General features: G+C 50.0%; 1 protein-coding gene across 2 annotated transcripts in view; it reads right to left on the bottom strand.

Moving 5' to 3' along the window:
* The window catches only part of SYT9 (synaptotagmin 9), a 190,550-nt gene that overhangs the window by 19,476 nt on the left and 151,309 nt on the right, over positions 1-19,765 (bottom strand). Inside the window, exon 7 of one of the 2 annotated variants that reach the window (XM_036861417.1) lies at positions 12,147-12,212. The exons of the other annotated variant lie outside the window; for it this stretch is intronic. Coding sequence (XP_036717312.1) covers positions 12,177-12,212 — 36 coding nt within the window. The 3' untranslated portion in view covers positions 12,147-12,176. The remainder of the gene's footprint in view (positions 1-12,146; positions 12,213-19,765) is intronic. 2 annotated transcript variants of the gene reach the window in all.

The following is a 19,765-nucleotide window of genomic DNA, read 5'->3' as shown; positions in this document are numbered from 1 at the left end:
CATTTCTCCTCGGGATGCTTCCACCCACTGTAAGTAGCTGTGTGCAGGCTGCATCTGTCTTAATCCTCCCCCAGGCACGCTCACACTGACCAGTCCCCTCCTGTCTTCTGATCACCACAAACTGGAGACTTATCTGTGGACCACAGAGGAAAGCCTCAATCACCACTGTAGCAAAGGTCAACAATGAGCCCAAATCAGTTAAATACAGTGAATTTAACTCATTCAGACCTCAAGGGGTTCACAGTCAAGAGAGAAGACAGATGTATTTAACAAACTATAAAGCTAGAGGCGGTAAGTGGTCAATGTGAGTCACAATCAAAGTATTAAGGGAACACTTCATGCTAAGTGGGGTGCAGTTCACAGAAGAGGTTGCACTTAGATTGAACCCTGAGGATTATGTAGGATTTATACAGTGAGAGTGTAGAGGAACAGTATTCTAGGGCAAGGAAGCATCAGGAGAAAAGGTACAAAATAGAAAATTAATTTAGAAAACATAAATAGGTATGACTATTTACCTAAAAGCTTCCATGTAAGCTTTTGAAGGAGAAAGACTTGGTCAAACCTGGGTTCTCCTTCCTAAGATGAATGGCTTAGAATGAGAAGGAAATGACTGAGGGGCTGCTGAAATCGCTTCCACAGACCACCTGAGGGAGAGGTGACAGGCACTGGGCGACCTCCTTCTCAGGCACCTGCTGGGGCCAGTCTCACCTGACTGGGTGGTGATGCCAGGATGTGCCTGCCCTGAACCAACTCCTGATTGTGCCGGTTGGACATAGCCTCGGGGCACGCAGAGCACTGGAGCCAAGGGTGTGGCCAGGTCTACCTAAACCACATGGACACAGAGGGAAGCCAGTGGATCCTCAAGGAAAATAGGGTTCTTTTACCAGAAGAGGAGAGAAGAAACACTGCGTTTGAAAAAACCTAAGTGTCCACTTCACAGCTTTTCCCGTTAAGATAACCAGGGAAAATCATGTTCCAATCTGAAGGAATCAAATCTTTGCAGCTACAAAGTTTAGCCTTATCAGAATACAACATTGAAAAACACATTTGTGGGGAAAACTCCCCAGAATATAACATGACTTCTAAAATGAAAAAGAGTATTACATTAGCTTTTAGGATTTTTTTTTTAATGGGGCTTTCAGTTAATCAATTTTACTGTATAATGTTCACTGCACATCCTACTGGTTTTGAAAATTATGGTTATATTGAAGCAGATGATCTAGGTGGGGGGAAGAAACAGCAGAAGCAAAACAACTGAAAGTAAATTAGCAAAAAACTTACATGACAAATCATTTGGGAATGTGAAGTTAAGGAACACTGAATTAGTGCCAGCAGGATGAAAACAAAAGAAATTTCCGGAAAGTTCTTAGGCGTTGTTTTAGTTTTGTAGTCTTCACTGAGCTGAATAATAACAGCACAGAGGGGAAAAATCTTTTAGAACCAGCAGAGCTGACCAAGAATGTGACAACCTGGCTGTGTCTGACTGATAGAGCTGCGTCTTCTTCCAAGCTGAAGATTTGCTGGGATGTGTAGGTTCCTGCAATTTTTTTTCTAGGAAGAGGGCAGGGGAAGAAAAAGAGGATTGCACCTGGAACAGCTACAGGTTGCCCACTTCAACTTGATGATGAAGTGGTGAAGAGACAGCCTTTCCTAAGGGGGCGGAGAGAGGTCCCTATCTGGATCTAGCCCAAATAGCCTTGGTTTCTATGCCCAAGAAGCAATGGCATAGAAGAACACTATGATGTTAAAAGCTCCGTATTGAATCAGAAACATCTTAGTTTAAATCTGGATTAGTCAGCTTTTGCTGCAATAACAAACAACCCCCAAATCTTAGTTGCTTTCAACAATAAATTTGTGGGTTGGCTACAGCTCTGCTGGGCTCAGCTGGACCTGGCTCCAGACAGGTAGAGGTCTGCTTCTGCGTCTTATTGTTCCAGGACCCAGGGAATTCCCATGACAGAGGCCAAAAGCTCAAGGGGTCAAATAAAAATATGTGATGCTTATTAAAGCCCTCACTTGGAACTGTCACCCCACCCATAGTCTACTGGATAAAGCAAGTCACAGGGCCAAGTCCAGGTCATTGGAGTATAAGGCCCTCAGAGAGTGTGGAGAGGGCATATGACAATGGGCAGATAATGCCATCTCCTTCATTATGCTAGCTCTACCACTTATTTGCCTCTCGATGTTTGATAAGTTAGTTCAGCCTCAATTTTTTTCATCTGGGGAGATAATACTGTTTACCTCACAGGGTGAGGGTTAAATTAGATGATGCATGTACAGCACTTAGCACAGTGCCCTGGATGGAGGAGATGTCACATGTAGGAAAGCTAATGTTGTCTTATTATTATTAATCTGAGGCATCAGATTATAGGTAAGGTGTGCCTGCTTGTCAGGAGCCCAGTGACCAGCACTGGGGAGAAGGTGGGACACAGGATTGGCAGGTTAGATGGGCACAGACCAGGGTAGCAGAAGAGGAGGGTGGTCAGGCAGACACGTAAGAGCTGAAGGTGGTGGGAAGGCCAGGGGCACATGAGACCCAAGGCTCATGAACATGGGGTGATGAACGCATGGACGCACAGGTGAGAGATGGCTCAGGTCCCCTCTCAAAGAACTCTGGGAGAGCAGCTGGGTTGGGAGAGCTTGTGGCTTTATCTTCCCACCCCCGGGGCAGCCTGGTCACCCTACTTCCTCCAGGTAAGGCAGACTTGGCCCCTGAGGCCGAACCTGCCCGGCCTCACTCCCTCACCTTCCACCCACACTGTCCAGTAGTCTCTCCTCTCCCTACTGCCCCCCACATCCTGTCCTGTACTTCCCCTGTCATGAATGAATCCTCCCTTTTCACCCTCCCCAGTCCTCCTCTGGGGCTTTCCATCTGCTGTCCATCCTTGACCTTTATCAAAGACTCCATCCCTCTCCTCCCCTTAAGTCAATCCTGCTTCTCTCTGAAGTCACGACTCTGCCACCCTCTCCTTCGATCCCTTGAACTCCCCATACCTCAGGGTGGGGTGGTGGCATCATCTCTTTTGCTCCTTGATGTCTTTGCTCCTACACCTTCTTGTAATACCGCCCATCTACCCTCGACCTCTCCTCCTGCTACCACCAGGAGGAGAGGTAGCAGGAGGAGAGGTCGAGGGTAGATGGCCTCTTGGCCGCTCCCTTCATCTGTGCTGCTCCGGTTTTCCCTTCCACCCTCCAGCCCCACACTAATAACCAGGCCAGGGAGGTGTCCCGCTTGGGTGCCAACACATCCCACTGTGACACCAGAGCTGGGCATATGGTGGCAGTGGCGGGTGAGGAGAGTAACGCAGATCTCTGGAAAAGCTTTAGAGATGCAGCCTCTGACTTAGTGTGCCTACTGCAGAATTATCTCGGAGGTGAGTTATTTATATAAAAGGTGAGTTATTTTGAGAGAATTCTTTGTGCTCTGAAGCAGAGGGGATTTTGCCACTTTATCAAACGATTTCAGTGAAGTCTGGAAAACGAAATCCATGTGCTACATAACGTTGGAGACGGTGGGTACAGTTGGTATTTTCAGCATAGATTGAAGTGGGAAGATCACAGCGTGAAACTGCAATAAGTAAAGCACAGTCGTTTCGCTGAAGCCAGCACAAGCACGTGCATGGGATGCTTTCTTCTTTGGAGTGGGAGGTGTGTGCTGGTCTCCACTGTGTGGCCAGTGCGGCCGGGACTAGAGCTGTGAGTGGAGAAGATACGACCCCGTGAGGGGTCTGTGTACACACCGCTCGTCCCACAGGAGCCTTCAAAGGCAATAATGTTTCCCGCAAGCCTCGGGCTAGACCTCCACACCTGAGCACGGCTTCCTCGCACAGCAAAGGCTGTTTGCAGAAGAGAGTTGAGACAGAAGCAGGTGGTTCTGAAGTCCTTTCGGAGGCCATGGCCTCCTCTGCCCACTGTCCTCCCTCCCTGCTGCCTCGCCATCTCGTGCCTTCTCAGGTTGACAAGCAAAGTTACAAAATCATCTCGGAATGCGAAATATCCCAAAGTCTGCAGGACCCTGAAGCCCAGCTGTATTTCTCTCTTTGTGGACTGTTCAGACTTTTCCTAAAAGCCCTTCCAGAGCAGGAGGTCCCATACTGTCGGTCACAGCACGGGATGCTGTCTGTGAGTGTTTCCATTCACCTTTCAGTGGGTAGAAGTTGAAACAAGTAAACTTCCAGAATGGTGCACTGAGTGTCAGTGAAGGACCCCCAGTCTGGGAGTCAGGAAAGGGGCTTGTGCACCTCATGCTGAGCACGTGGGAAGCTAGGCCCTGCTTTCTTGCCTCCCTCCTTCCCTTCATCTGTCTTTCTCTCCTTCAGCCAATTCCGAGCACCTCCTCATGAGGCGGGATCTACCCAAGGCTGTAGAGACTCAGAGACACATGAGATTCCATCCCTGCTCCCAGGGAACTCATCATCTAATCAGGAAAACAAACACAAAGTTACAATGCAGCCTTACGTGAGCTATCACGTAGGTATTTACACAGAGAGGAGGCTATGCTTGGGTTGTATCCTAAAGAAGTCTGCACCGCGGTTCTGGGGAGGTGTCCCAGGCAGAAGGAACGGCACACGCAAAAGGAAAGCGACACCACAGCGCGGCGTCTCTGCATCCTAGAAGTAGCTGCTGTGGTGTGGTTGGGGCATAATATGTCGAGGGGAGGGGTGGAATCTGACTCCAGAGAGAGCGAGAGGAGCCCGGCTGTGAAGGGCTCTGTGTGCACGCTAAGGAACCTGGGTTCTACCCTGCGAAAGGAAGCCAGGGAGAGTGAGAGGGAAAGACAGAATTGGGGCGGGGTGCCCGGGAGACATGAAGCTGGCAGGCAATTCCCAGATGCACTCCCCAGGGCACAGGGGAGCCGGCTGCACGTCTCCTGCTCAGAGGGGCTCTGATACTAAGTCGAGACTGGTCAGACCCCACAATGTACCATGGTACCGCAACGGAAAGCCTTAGCATCCGCCAGCCCTGCAGACACACATACTTCCAAGTCACCAATCCCCGCAGGCCAAAGCAAAAGGATGGCAGGATGTGTGAGCCCTTGGGCCCCAGGAGTACAGGTGATGTCGCGGTCATGGCCAGGTTCTGCTGGGACCCAGGGTGGACACCGCAGGTGGTGCTGGTATGGGTGCGCCCTGTGAGTCCTTCCCTAGCTCCTCTCAAGGACTGAGCCTTTAATGCTCCCTGGAAGGGCATCATTCTGTTACTCTGGAGTCATTGCGAGAGGCCCAGGGGGCTGACCAGGACCAAGGCGGCTCACAGACAGAAAGGCAGGGCAGCGACCACCTGCCCCCATGATCCAGGAAGAAGGGAGGAGAAGCCTCGTGCCTCCCACAGGGAGCTCGGGGTATCCACCCCCCACTTCTCCTTGAGGGAGTTGAGGGCCGTGTGGCTGGTAGGTGTCGAGGGGGAATGCCAGGGAGGGCTTTTCCTTCCCTTGCTCTGGGAATGCCAGAGTCCAGGTTCTTAAGGGACCACCCTGTGGTACCAAATGCTGAGCTTAGGAGTCAGGAAGCTGCCATGATGTCACTGGGCCTGGAGACACTGGATGGGAGGACAAGCCCCACAGAAGGCCCTTCCGGGAGGTCCCAAAGCAGGAGAATCAGGGTCTGCCTAGTATTTCTGGCCAGCAATCCAACAGCCCTGTGGGCCTGGTTCCTACTTTAATAATAATGACAGTAATAATAGTTAATATCTCTTAAGCTTACACTAGGTACTAGGCACTCTTTTAATTGCTTTACATTTACTAATTCACTTAATTCGTACAACTCTAGAAGGCAGTTGAAAAACAAGCTCCACTTTACAATCCTTCCAACAATAACGATGATCATCCGTGAACATCTGGCTCTGTCACGTCACTGGCTGGGAGCCTCTCATCCTCTCATTTCCTCTGCAGCCCTGGCTCAGGGCCGGGCATGGCTGTAAGATGAGGTGGGTGCCCTCCAGGCCAGTCTGGCACCTGGATGGTGCTGTGCTGGGGGCTGGTTCCCAGTCTGGGGCTGCCACATAGCTGCTGCTCGTGCAGGGGCAGAAGCCAGCCCCGGGGGCCAGTTCCATGCTGGCCGCAAGAGTTGGGCTTTTCAGCAAGCACAGCGGCGAGAGCCCCATGCTACGGACAGGAGGGCAGGATGGCCTAAGCGCAGACACTGGCCAGGGGGCCTCCCTGCAGCAGTCTGGAAGAGTCGGCTCCCAAACAGGGGACTTCCTCAGCACCCTCCGGTGTAGACAGTGTCTCTGGGATCCCAGATTTAGGCACAGAGTCAGAAGAGCTGATTTGGCCCAAGAGCCCTGCCTATTAGAGAAGTTGTCTCTCTGGTATCACGAGGCAGGGAAGCAACTGAATCCTGTGGGTCAGCAGCCCCCTGGCCCCCAACTGATGTAGAAGAACAGAAAGCAGCTTAAGACAGAAACTTGGGCATAACTGTATCCACTGTGAGCCCACGAAACATCTGAGAGAGACAGAAAAGGGCCGTCAGAGGTTTGGGAGGGAAGAAGGCTTGTTCGGGGAGCTGGCAGAGCAGCGAGGTCAGGTTCCTGGAGAAGCACGGGGGCAGCAGCTGAGGGAGGGCAGGCTCAGAAAGGATAGGGTCGCAGAGCAAGGGGCTCCTGAGTGGGTCACCACCGAGGGAGGTCAGGGTCAGAGGGGCAGCAGCTGTGAAGCCCAAGGCTGGCGCCACATGCTCTCAGAAGCCGCTGGGCCTCGCGGCGGCACATTTTTGGACACTCTGGTTCTCCCTCTGCTTCTCTCCTTCCCTGGTACCCACTTGTATGCTGACTAACACCGATGATTCCAATTTCCCTAGCACCCATTAAGTGCCAGACACTGTGTTGAACACGTTACATTATTTTCTCATGTTTAAGTCTCACAACAGCTCTACTAGGCAGGGCCTATTATTGTACCATCACAATGTTGAATAATCTGAGGCTTGGAGAGGTTCAAAGACTGGCTCAAGGACACACAGCTGGGAAGTGGGAGAGCAGAAATGTGAGTCCAGGGATCTGACTCCAGAGCCCCTGCTTCTAAATATCACAAGCTTCCAGTTCCCACAGTGAAAAGACCTCGTCCCTGCCTTTGAGCTAGTGGGTGGTGGCCCAGGGCCCCTGCAAAAGTCCAGCAGGGGGGACCCTCCTGGAGGCCTCTTGGCAACCAAACCAAACCAAACCAAACCCCCCTCCCTTCTCCCCCCAGGTTCCTCTAGGTCCCAGTGGTAATCCTGCTGTGCAAAATCACAGGGAGATAAAAGGCAAAGCCTGCGCCCCGTCTGCCCTCCTGAAGCAGGGCCCGGGGAGACGGCCGCCAGGAGACCCGGACCTTCCCTTGGCTCTGCCTCCACGGGAAAGCATACACGTGGGCTCTGGAAATGAGGCAAGTTTTCACTTAAAACCATCTGCAAACAAACTTCAGTGCCTTCAAAATTATACATTCACAGACCATTTCTAGACTCTGGAATAGGATTAGACGGTAATGATTTAATTGATGGTTAAGTGTGTAGATAAAATGAATCTGCTGAATCCTTTCCGTAATTCTCTCTCCAAGGAGCCCCAGCAGCTGTAATTACTGTCTGAGGCTGTGAAATTACAACCAGCTGTAGTTTTAAGCAAAATGTGCTGCAGCCCCTGCTGGATCTTGAGTAAAAGTTGGTCACTCCCAGCCCAGGGCTCACTAGGCCCTCTCAGTGAAGCACCGCCCTGGCAAAGGCTCCTCTCCCAAACCACGGGAGCTTGTTCTCACGGTTGCTCTATACCCCTGGCCCTCACTGCACACTGCTCTCTCTCCCCTGCTGCGGGTGATCCTTCCTCCTGCCCCTTCTTTACCGGGAAGATTCCTCAGACCAGCCAGCTCACACAGATCTACCCCTGCGGGCTGAGAGCAGGCTGAACAAAGGAGTGCCCTTAAATCTCAGCCCAGGGATGATGGCGGAGCTCTCCTTGCCCTGGAGGTTGACCCATGGGGTCACTACAACTCAGGGTCTACATCCTTTTTGCGGCCAATACACCAAATTAGGTTATAAATCCACTTCTGGCTACAGTGAACCAGGAGAGCTGTCGCTATTGATCAAATGAGCCCAATCACGATTAAGTTCCTTGCAGAAGCTAAGCACCTGTCTGGACAATTATGCAGAAACTCATGTGTTCATTCAACAACCACCACAGAACTACCAGGTACAACCTATGTGCCGGGTGCTGTGCGGAGGACTGGGGACACCTTGGTGAACACAGCAGACACAGCCCCTGCAATAATGGACTGTGGCTCTTGAATTGTCCTCGACTTGACCAGGAACCTGGCAAAGGTCCTGGCCAGCAGTTTCATACATCTGGACCTGCATCTGGAGAGGAGGTAGGTGGATAGAAGAGGCTGGGGTGGGCATGCTGCAGGTGAGGGGTGAACACAGGAGCTGCTGATTTCAGCAGAGCTCATGGGAAACAATGGGCTTGGTTCTCTGTAGCCGCTTCCATGCATTCAGCACTTTCTGAGACGCCTACTGCGTGCACAGGCTGTGCTCCTCTGTGGTTCATCTCTTCTACCCCAAGCCAGGGACCCCATACCCTATTCTTGCAGGGCTCTTACTGGGTGTGAACAAGACAGAACACAGCACCAGGTAACACTTATCAAAGCTGTCATCAAACAATCTCATGATCTACTTATGTAGACATCCTTAGCTGGACTGTAAATTCCATGGGGGATGGGATTAGCATTTTCCCTCTGTATCTCCAGTGCCTGGCAGAATGCTCACCACCTGCTCAGAAATATTTGGTTTATGAATGAAAACAAACCATCAAATGCTAGGGAGGAAGAAGACAGATGTGACCAACACATTCCACTACTTGGAGCAGGGCGGATGTCAAAGGTCCCCATTTCCACCCCTAAAGGGGAAGCGGTGCTCAACTCCAAGGACTTTGTCAGGCGAAGGTGCAAAGCAGGGGAGTTTGTGGAGTGATGAGTAAATCCAGGCTTCACAGGGGTATCCTGGAATTCATTCATTCTACTCCCATTCATTCATATTCATTCATTCCCTCTCTCTCTCTCTCTCTCTGTTCATTTTTCCTCAGTAGACTGTGTGCTTGTGCAAGGCAAGCTCCACATACTTTTATTACCAAATCCTTTGTCTACACATTGGATACTACAGACGGGCCCTAAATAAATGCTTCAGAACGAGCACACCAGGGCTTCCCTGGTGGCGCAGTGGTTAAGAATCCACCTGCCAATGCAGGGGACACGGGTTCGAGCCCTGCTCTGGGAAGATCCCACATGCCGCGGAGCAACTAAGCCCGTGCGCCACAACTACTGAGCCTGCGCTCTAGAGCCTGCGAGCCACAACTACTGAGCCCACGTGCCACAACTACTGAAGCCCCCGCGCCTAGAGCCCTTGCTCCGCAACAAGAGAAGCCACCGCAATGAGAAGCCCGCACACCTCAATGAAGAGTAGCCCCAACTCGCCGCAACTAGAGAAAGTCCCCGCGCAGCAACAAAAGACCCAACTCAGCCAAAAATAAATAAATAGATAAATAGATTAAAAAAAAAAAAAAAAAGAATGAGCACACCAATGAAGCCATCAGAGCACTGAAGGGTCACCTGCAGTGACACGGATGGCCAGGGGAGGGCAGCAAAGGGTAGCAGAGCTGATGGCAGAGGCCCCAGGACGGGGCTATTTGCTCTTAGGAGATCACTTAGGCCCTATCACCCATGTGACTACTAGGCGAGAGCACTACGACTGGAGAAAACTGCTGACAGAAGTCCAGTAAAGTCCAGAATCATAAAGGAGGGAGGTCAGTTTGAGTGGGGAGCTACAGAGGCTGGTGGCCAGTGCTGGGGTTTGTGTGGCGATGAGCTGAGGCCAGGATCACAGGTGACGAGTATGTGGTGTAGAGCCACAGTGTTGGCAGCACAAGCCCGTGCTGAGCATCCCTGGGAGCCTCAAACTTACCCCCGATGTTGACTTTGGTCCTTAAGGTGACAAATGTCCTGAAACTCAGACCTGATACCATGTTCCATCCTGGTTTGGGCTCAGGAACAGTGGGACGGAGGGCCAAGACCAGATGAGGGCTGGTTTTGTAAAGGATGCTCTCAAGGTTCCCCCCTCCCGCCGCCAGGTGTGGGAACTGGCAGAGCCCTGGGGCTTTAGAAGAAGAGCTCCTCCTCTCAGTGGATTTTCCCTGTAGCGCAGAGTGCTGATGGCGTGTGCAGAGGTGTGACAGGAGGCAGGTGGAGGGCAGGCCAGTCTCCTGCCGGCCAGGATCAGCCGTCACCTGGAGAGGTTCTCAGCCGGGGCTACCGGTCTGGTAAACTCTGGTCCAGGCTTGACTTGCTGCCCTGCCTATGTTGGCTTGAGCCTTTTGGAACTGGCTAGAAAATGGTTTCTTTCCAGGAGGGCAGATGATGGAGTCCAGAGTTGCAGACATTGGGGGAGTGGTGGGGCGTCACAGCTGGAAGGTTAGACGGACAAGGGGATGGTCAGTCTGAAGAAGGGGCTCTGTCCAGGCTGGAAAACAACGTCCTCCGAATCAGGGGAAGGCCTTTGGGGCTTGGTGGATGTGACGTGGCCAGCTAACCCAGACGGCAGGACACACATCCCTTTGGGATGCTATGAATATCAGTAGCTTTGGGAATCCTTAGCCCAGGAGAATATGAAGAAGCACATCCTGTCCAGTATTTTTAACCAAAGCAGTTTCCTGCATGAAGCTCACAGTGTCCTAGCTGTGAAAAACCTGTGGCCTTGTATCGAGTACGCTGGTTCTTTGAAGAAACTCAGCTTCCTAGTACAGAGAGATGAGCAGATTTCTAGGTTCAGGAGTGGGCCCCTTTAGGGAAGTGGATAAACAGGCAAATTTCACATTTCTAGACAGTGGAAGTGCTACAGAGGGGCAGAAGTGGTGCTGAGAGAGACCAATTAGTAAGAAAAAGGCAAGAGTGCACTTTCCTTACTGTTTCTTTTCATCTTTTGTACATGTCCATGTAAAATATCAGTAATTGTGTGTTTCTCATATTTACGGAATCTAAAAAAAAAATGGTTCTGATGAACCTAGGGGCAGGACAGGAATAAAGACACAGACGTAGAGAATGGACTTGAGGACACGGGGAGGGGGAAGGGGAAGCTGGGACAACGTGAGAGAGTGGCATGGACATATATACACTACCAAATGTAAAATAGATAGCTAGTGGGAAGCAGCTGCATAGCACAGGGAGATCAGCTCGGTGCTTTGTGACCACCTAGAGGGGTGGGATAGGGAGGGTGGGAGGGAGACGCAAGAGGGAGGAGATACGGGGATATATGTACATGTATAGCTGATTCACTTTGTCATACAGCAGAAACTAACACAACAATGTAAAGCGATCATACTCCAATACAGATATTAAAAAAAAAATTGTGTGTTTCTGTGAGCACCTCCCTTACTGTCACTTCTGATTGCACAGTCAGAATAGCATTCTAAAGAGCTTTTCAAATATTTCAAGTCTCTCCATCAAGGCTTCCAGCAACAGAAGCCTTTATTTTTTCTTCTGAGGTTTTGAAAATCTTTATTCTAAAGCTGATGGGAGAATCTAACCATATCCAAACACCCCTTCACTGCCTCAGTCTCTCTGATGATAGAGCAGTTCTCCTAAGGGTCTCGTTACTTCTACTTTGCCAAAGAGTTCTCATTTTTCTACACATTTTCTTTCTCCTTCTCCTTCACATTTTAATATACACTTTTCCTTACTGTCTACATTTATCAGAAGATGCCTGGTGACGTACACTGTTAATGACCTACCCAGCACCCATCCCCCCTATTTCCTTCTTCCTAAGTGAACCCTGAATTCATCCAGGTTGCCACCTCTTGCCATGCACCTACCTAGGCACCTCATGAGAAGGGGATCCATCTCCAGGGCTGGACCTGTTTGGCCCACATAATCCCATTCCCTTTGCCAGTGACTGAGTTAAACTTGGCATACTTTTGACAATGACACACAAGGGGAAAGCTGGGGACTTGAGAAATTTATTCCTTGCTCCATAGCTTCAAGAAGTGCATTTTCCTCTGGTTATTTTCACGTCTGGACACAATGCCTGGAAGTGCGTCCATCTTGCTGCCAACCTGAAGACGGCAGCCTGGAAAGATCCAGTGTTCCTGACCCCATGATTAGCTCCTGAATCTACCATCTCTGACCCCTATCTTACCTCTAATTCCTTAGCCAGATGATACATTTCTCATTGTTTAATCCAGTTTGTGTCAGGATTTCTGTTCTTTTTAAAAAAAAATGAAGAATAGTTGATTTACAACATTACATTAGTTTCAGGTGTACAGCATAGTAATTCAGCATTTTTACAGATTATACTCCATTAAAAGTTATTATAACAGCTGCAATTCCCTGTGCTATACAATATATTTTTGTTGTCTACCTATTTTATACACAGTAGTTTTTATTTGTGAATCCCATACCCCTAATTTGCCCCTCCCCACTTCCCTCTGTTTTTTACATCAAAAGTATTCTGATTTATCCTGCCAGCAAAGCAACTCATGAACTTGTCAGATCCTCTGTTTTCAACGAACAAAGACTTCCAGGAAATGTCTTTTCAGTGAGCTTCTCCCTAAAGATGAGATTTTATCTCTGCACTAGTGCTAGGATTTGTTTCAGGAGAGCATCACCTCTACCTGTGATACTCCCATAGTGCGGTCATTTCTGCTAAGACCCACGCATCTGTTTCTCAATGAGTCTTCTGCCTCAGATGCACAGCTTTCCAGGCAGGCCCAGCACATTAGTCTGCCCATTTCTGCGTGGTCTGTTGACATGCTTGGGTGCCTGCAGACCTTGCTCTGGGTTAGTGTTTGTTCTCTGTGAGGGATGCATTGGGATACCTAAGGCCACTTACAGCTAGGCTTTTGGTCTTCCTTCCTGGGCACTGCCTGTCCTGAAACTCTTTTTTCCACATCCCATTTAATATCATTCATAGCAACTGGTCTAATGGGTTATCTGTTTTGTTGTGTTGTTTCCCTTTTCCTCCTGGTATTCATTTTTAAATCCTCCTGATGAGACTAACTCATCAATCACCAGTCCTCCGTCTGTATAAGATCTTCTGCACTCTTGGCTAAGAATGGTGTCTTCTAGTATGTTAAGCCAGGGTTCATAGCCTCAGCTAAATATCAACCTGATCTTTTTAGGTAACTGTTGATCTTCTTTGAGATGTTCCTAGGTCTTCCAGCGTCCCAAAGGGCGATGGGAAGAAGTGATGAAAATAGCGCCTGTGTTCTCAAGTCCTTCACTTTCCACCCCAAAATCATCGTGTCTGAAGATGCAACTGTTTGCTCCTAGTGGGTTGTCTCTGGCCAGGAGAAGCAGTCAGTTCACCCAATTTCGGCTAACTCTTTGTTACACCTTATTCACCATCAGGAAGGCATCTTGCCGTCAGATCTTTGGGGCCCATGCACAGCTGCTCTATGCCCCCCAACAGGGAGTCACCAACCAGGGTCTTTTAAGCTTCCCTCCAAGCAGCATTCTTCACACCCATATTCTTAGGGCTTCTTCTTCATCTATGTTTCTCTTCCAGAAACTCTGGACTCCTCTCTGTGGGATAAACCTCATTTCTACTTGGGTTGTTCTGCTCATTCTAGCTTCTTTTCTATTCAGAGACATTCCCACCATTTTAAGGTTTCATCTTAAGCACAGCTAGACTGTGACAAACTACGTGAAAACAAATAGAGTGGCCCAAATCCAACACCCACCAAATGTACTTCTGGGCAGGACAAGTCCACACGTGTCCTGGTCAGTCTCTGGGTTGCAAAAAACAGAGACTCACTCAAGGTAGCTCAATAAAAGGTTAGCTGGAGTGGTGGTGGTGATTTATTGTAAAAGCACTCACGGGGCAATAACGGAAATGGATTCTCATAGAAGTTCAAGAGCAAGAACCATGGTAAGAGAGGCCCTGTGAAGAACCGAGCAGGAGTTTTGTTCTGGGTCCAAGGGAACCCCTGGAACGTCAGCATCAGAACTTCTAGAGGTTGTCTCTGGTCTGCTATTAATGAGACTTCTCTGTCCTCTCCTCTTTTCACCAACTGGCTTCTTAATCCTCTACTGAGGTATATATTCCATTCACTACAATTTCAGCGTACTTATAATGTGATTTTTTTCATGTGCTTACAAGACGTCTAAAGCCTCCTTCATCTCATGGTTCCGCTGATGCCTCATTTTCTTCACATCTACCAAGTGCAGGGGTAGTATCTAATTGACCCAACCCACCTTGGGGTATCAGGCCATGTCACGTGTCACTGGACAGCCCACAGACTGGCTGCTGGGAGCACGTGCCCCTGTGGCTCTTATATCACCTGTGGCCAGGGTTACATTGTACAAACCACGGCGGTCAGGACGGCCTCTTCTACAGACATGGGAGTGGAGGTGTGTGCGCATGTAGGGGGGCTGAGATGGGGCAGCGCTGTGCATGGGGGTCAGATGCTTCCACAGCAGCCTTGGCAGGTAGAACCCAGCATTCTCGAGGCTACTGGAGATCAGACAGGCCCCTCTTTCTATCAGCTCGCCTTTGGCTCCATCACGGACCCCCCGTCACCTCCTTTTTTTCCTAGAACAGAGAAAGCTTCCCAGAAGGTTTAGGTTCACGTTCTAGGTGGAGGTCTCACACCATCATGAAACTGCAGTGACAGAGTGACCTTTCCTCCTCTTCTGTGTTGTGTGAATGTCCAGGCCTCCACTGGCCTGTATAATTTGTTCCATTCTCTCCCAGAGCTTTGTCCTCTCTATTAAGCTGGGTTTTTCGGCTGCTTCATCCCTCCAAAAGTCCTGGAGTTTGTCTGATTGAAGCCAAAAGGGCACAGTGAATGTTTGCATCCTGAGTGGTGAGGGGTGGCCTCTCGCATCGATGTTGGGCCCTTTAGGACTTTAGAATAAATGCTCAAAGACTGTCCACAGCTGGACGTGCTGGAAGTGAATGGAGGTGGGGCTATGAATTAGAGCGGGGAGGAGGCGATTTAACAGGAAGAAGCTTCTGCATCAAGGGCTGACGCTGGAATCAGAGGTGAGGTCCAAGCAGAGGTGTGGCATGTCATTCAGGCGTCAGGGGTGAGGCGTGGAGGTGCACGGGATGACAAGGAGTGGGGCTCTGATCCGAGGGGTGCGGTGGCAAACTGCAGAGTACTGGGAGGAGGGGGGTTGCTGCGGACAACCTGATCAAAGTTGATAACAGAATAAGAGCAGCCTCTGGAGGCTGCAAAAAGCCCAGCAGGATCCAGGTGGAGAAAGAGGCCCTTTCAAGGCTGAGCGAGGTTGGAAGAGGGCTGAGCTGCTTCCAGGACACCGGAGAGTGCGGTACGTCTGCAGAGGAAACCTGGGGACTTGGAGATGCAGGAAGAGAGGAGGCAGGAGATCGTGCGGGCCTCGTTCTGGCCGCTGTGGGAGGTGGTAAGGGGCGCCGCATAGATGCCGGGTGTCCTGCCTCGTACGGAGAGCAGCCTCAGGCCACTCCTAACCCGACCTGGGGAGTAACATCTGCTTCCACAGGCTACAGAGGTGAGGTGGAGCCAGGCCGTGCCTGAAACGGGGAGGAACATGCTCGGCGAGAAAAGCTGGGAGTAGACCAGGGCCACGCGTCTCCAGGTTAAAGCCCACACATCAGTCATCCCCTCTCTCTCCTCTCCCGTCTTGCTTTCCCTCTCGACCTCTACCTCAGCCTATAAAAACCGCTCACATTTCTTGCTTCGAAAAAGAAAATCCTGCTCTCAAAATCCTTCCACCCTTTTCTAGCAACGACCTGACCTGCCTTCCCCTTTCAGCCAGGACACTGGAAGGAGTTGTCCGTATTCATTAACTCTAATTCCTCGGCCTTGTCTGTCTCCAGTCTGGACGCCCCGCGCTCCGCCCGGCGACACCACAGTCTCTGCTGAGGCGCTCTGGCTCAGGGGAAGGACACACACACAGACGGACACCCAGGGGAGCCGGCCGCGCCCGTGCGCACAGGAGGCCTGGGGGCTCTCTCCTTCTCTAGAGAGCTGAGGAATCTGAAGGGGGCAGAGGAGCGGCGTCTAGTGCTGATGAATGATTTCAAGACAGCACAACAGCTTAATTTGCGGTTGATTGAACAGATTTGTCCCAGGCTGCTCGGTGACCTGACGTGGACCGTCTCCACGTGACCCTGTCTCCCCGTGTCTCTCTCCGGTCCTCGTTCCCCCTCCCCACCCCTTGTTCAGAGGACACCCATCTGTCCTGAGTGCCCTTTAGGGACTGCTGCTCCAGAATTTCTTTTTCGGTCCTCACTCTGGGCCTCAGCAGGGAGAGGGCTGTAATAGGAAAAGCCCGCCCGTCTGAATCCAGGTCCCCTCTCCCCACAGTGGGCTCACAGTGGAGTCTGAGACGCGGGCCAGCAGACAAAACCTGCAACCTCCCTTAATTCAGGGAAAGCTATGCTCTGTAAAGCTTGGCACTTCCTGACATGCTCTTCCCCGAGGGATCTGGGACTTAAAATTCAGGCTAATTAGCCTTTTGTCAGCGGATTATGGGCATCGGCATTTTCACTTAAAGACCGGGTGAACCAATCTGCCTTCTTCATGTGGCCATGGGCCCAGAACAGAATCGGACTGGCTGTCAGCTCAGAGAAGGGTAGGAGCTAGGAGCAGCGTGTGCATGCGTGTGTGCACGTCTGGGGTTAAAATCACAATATATCTTCCAGAAGAGCATCTGTTGGAAGGTAATACGTGAACGGTTTGATTTGTCAAATTCTACTGCTTTTGGCACATAGTGAACCTCCTTAATCTCCCCTCTCTCCTGTCAGCTCCTTCTTCCCTGACCCTTACCCCAAACACCCTGTCCCTTCTCTGCTGTTCTGCAGCTCAGTGGACGCCAGGACCCTCCATCTGGCCAACAGAGAGGCCTGGTCATCGTCCTGAGCTCCTCCCTCCCCCGACCTCTCAGAACCCTTTGCAGAGGCATCCTTTCCACCCGGCCCCCCCTACTTCTTCCTCTTCAGGCCTGAGCATAGCTCATCTTGACCACTCCAGCCCGTGCTCCTCCAGACGGTCAGTGCGATCCTTTCAAAACACACATTTGAGCATGCTCAGCTCTTCTCAAAAATTACCCCAAGCTCCGTTACTGCCCCAGCAGAAAAGTTCAAATTCCTTATCGTTTCCTTCCCTCTCTGGCCTCATTTCCGTCCCCTGCGTACCCTGTGTTTTGGTCATCCTGAACTCCTTGGTGTCCCCAGGCACCAGCCCTTCTTTTCCACCATGCCTCTGAAGTGTTCACCTTTCTCCTTGAGGTTCCTTTTCCGCTTTGCTCAACGGGAGGATTCCTACTCATTTTCTAGAGCCTGCCCTCGTGGGTCATCATGTCTCTCTGGTCACCACCCTTCCCCAATGAGTGGTTGGGAACTTTCTTGCCTGTGCTCCCGTACAAATCCCCCACTGTCTCCCTGGAGGTGGGCCCTGCGTCCTCAGGACTTTGGACAGTACCCGGGACCCGGCAGGAGCGGGGAGTCGATGTGGAGCCAGGTACCTCGGGGAACTCTTTCACAGCAGCGACACACACATCCAACAAGAGTCGCCATTCCTTTGTTCTGTGGCTTTACCCAACATTCTTCTTCAATTATAAACACACAGTTGGTGTCTCTGTGCTGTTTAAGCATTGTAGGCAAAGCACAGCTCCAAACCAGAAGGTTAAAATATTTGTGATAGGGCTTCCCTGGTGGCGCAGTGGCTAAGAATCCGCCTGCCAATGCAGGGGACACAGGTTCGAGCCCTGGCCCGGGAAGATCCCACATGCCGTGGAGCAACTAAGCCCGTGCGCCACAACTACTGAGCCTGAGCTCTAGAGCCCGCAAGCCACAACTATTGAGCCCGCGTGCGACAACTGCTGAAGCCCACGCGCCTAGAGCCTGTGCTCCGCAATAAGAGAAGCTACCGCAGTGAGAAGCCCGCGCCCCGCAACAAAGAGTAGCCCCCGCTCACCACAACTAGAGAAAGCCCACGCACAGCAACAAAGACCCAATGCAGCCAAAAATAAATTTACAAAAAAGCAAAATATATATATATACATACTTGTGATAAAAATAATCTATTTGTGCTCATGCAAATGTGGCAACACAAACTCAGGCATGCAGCAACCTACACAGAGAAGCTCAAACCAATGGATGGTGTTGTTTCCTGACAAAGAGATCTGATGAAAAATCTAGAATTCTGGTCTTTTGGAGAAAACACATTCTGGATGGCCCTAAAAAATGCATGCAGCTGGTTATGATTCTATATTTCCCTTTTAATACTCCCACATGGCATCAAAATTTCACTGGCCTTTCTAAAAGTACATATCCTTTATTTCATTTTTGCAGAGTGTAGATCGTGACCCATCATAGGTTTGTGAAATCAATTTAATGGTTGTGACCAGTATTCTTTTTTCTTAATGAAATAAGTTTTTTTTCTCCAAAATGCATCACATGGATGTGTATTATTTCATGAAACTTTTGTTGCAGTTTTATATGTGTGTGTATGTTGTGATGTAAAATGTCCTTCTTACTGTAAATCATAGCCAAGAGCATTCGAGTCACACTGCTCTATTCCATGTATAATCAAGAACTTAATGAAATATTGTGCTACACCCTACATTCTAAGTCTCTGTGAAGCACTGGAAATCCCCAAACCCAGAGAAATGACAAACTTGGAATACCTCCCAAAAGTTATCCTTATTTGAGCATGGAAATAGCATCATCAAAAATGAGTGACTGAGGGACTTCCCTGGTGGCACAGTGGTTAAGAATCCGCCTGCCAATGCAGGGAACACGGGTTCGAGCCCTGGTCCGGGAAGATCCCACATGCCGCGGAGCAACTAAGTCCATGTGCCACAACTACTGAGCCTGCGCTCTAGAGCCCGCGAGCCACAGCTACTGAAGCCCGCGAGCCGAGAGCCCGTGCTCCGCAGCAGGAGAAGCCACCGCAGTGAGAAGCCCTCACACCGCACGAAGAACAGCCCCCGCTCGCCACAACTAGAGAAAGCCTGTGCGCAGCAACAGAGACCCAACACAGCCAAAAATAAATAAATTAATTAATTTAAAAAAAAATGAGTGCCTGAAAAGTTGGGTGCAGTTATATTTTCCCACTTATTCAATGAACACTCAGGGAGCATCCTTCATTGCCAGATACTATGCTAGGAGCTTTCATATATGTTCTATCATTTAATCACCACATCAGGTATTTAAAAGCAGATACTAGCAGCCCCATTTTATGGAGGAGGAAACTGATCCTCAGAGAGATTAGGTAATTTGCTCAAGCACAGCAGCTCTAGGAGCCAGAGCCGGCTGTCGGTTCCCCTCCCTTTAGACACTAATGCAGCACAACTGGGCTGGTCCACCAGGACGTTTAACTGGGTCACACCTTCCTCTTTGATTAAATGAATTTGTGCTCCTCAATTTTTGTCTGCTTCGAACACAGTAGCTCTTGCATTTATCTGTTTTATACATTCAGTTTCCAAATTAGATTTCGCTTCAGGAAAGAATTCAGGAAAAAAACCCCCAAACTCCAAAAACTGCACAGAGCTGTGTTAAGCAATTAATTTAAGGCTTTAGGTATGCTTCAAGTTGCTAAGAACTACCTTAAATTTGTACATCTATAGATGCATGTGAACAGCAGATTACAAATAATCTTGAACCCTGTAGGACCTTCATGGACCCTCTAGTCTGGGAGTCAGACTCAGCAAGTTCTCATATTACAATCCAAATGCAAATCCATGTCAATCCTACAGAAGATTTCCTGGAGCTGTGAAGGTGAACTTGTCTCCTGTCAGCAAAATGGACTCTAAATCTATTTAAAT

The sequence above is a fragment of the Balaenoptera musculus genome, chromosome 8 (assembly GCF_009873245.2).
Source record: "Balaenoptera musculus isolate JJ_BM4_2016_0621 chromosome 8, mBalMus1.pri.v3, whole genome shotgun sequence".
In the NCBI taxonomy this organism is placed as follows: Eukaryota; Metazoa; Chordata; class Mammalia; order Artiodactyla; family Balaenopteridae; genus Balaenoptera; species Balaenoptera musculus.
The sequence above is the reverse complement of the archived record's forward strand: the minus strand, read 5'-3'. Positions and strand labels throughout refer to the sequence as shown.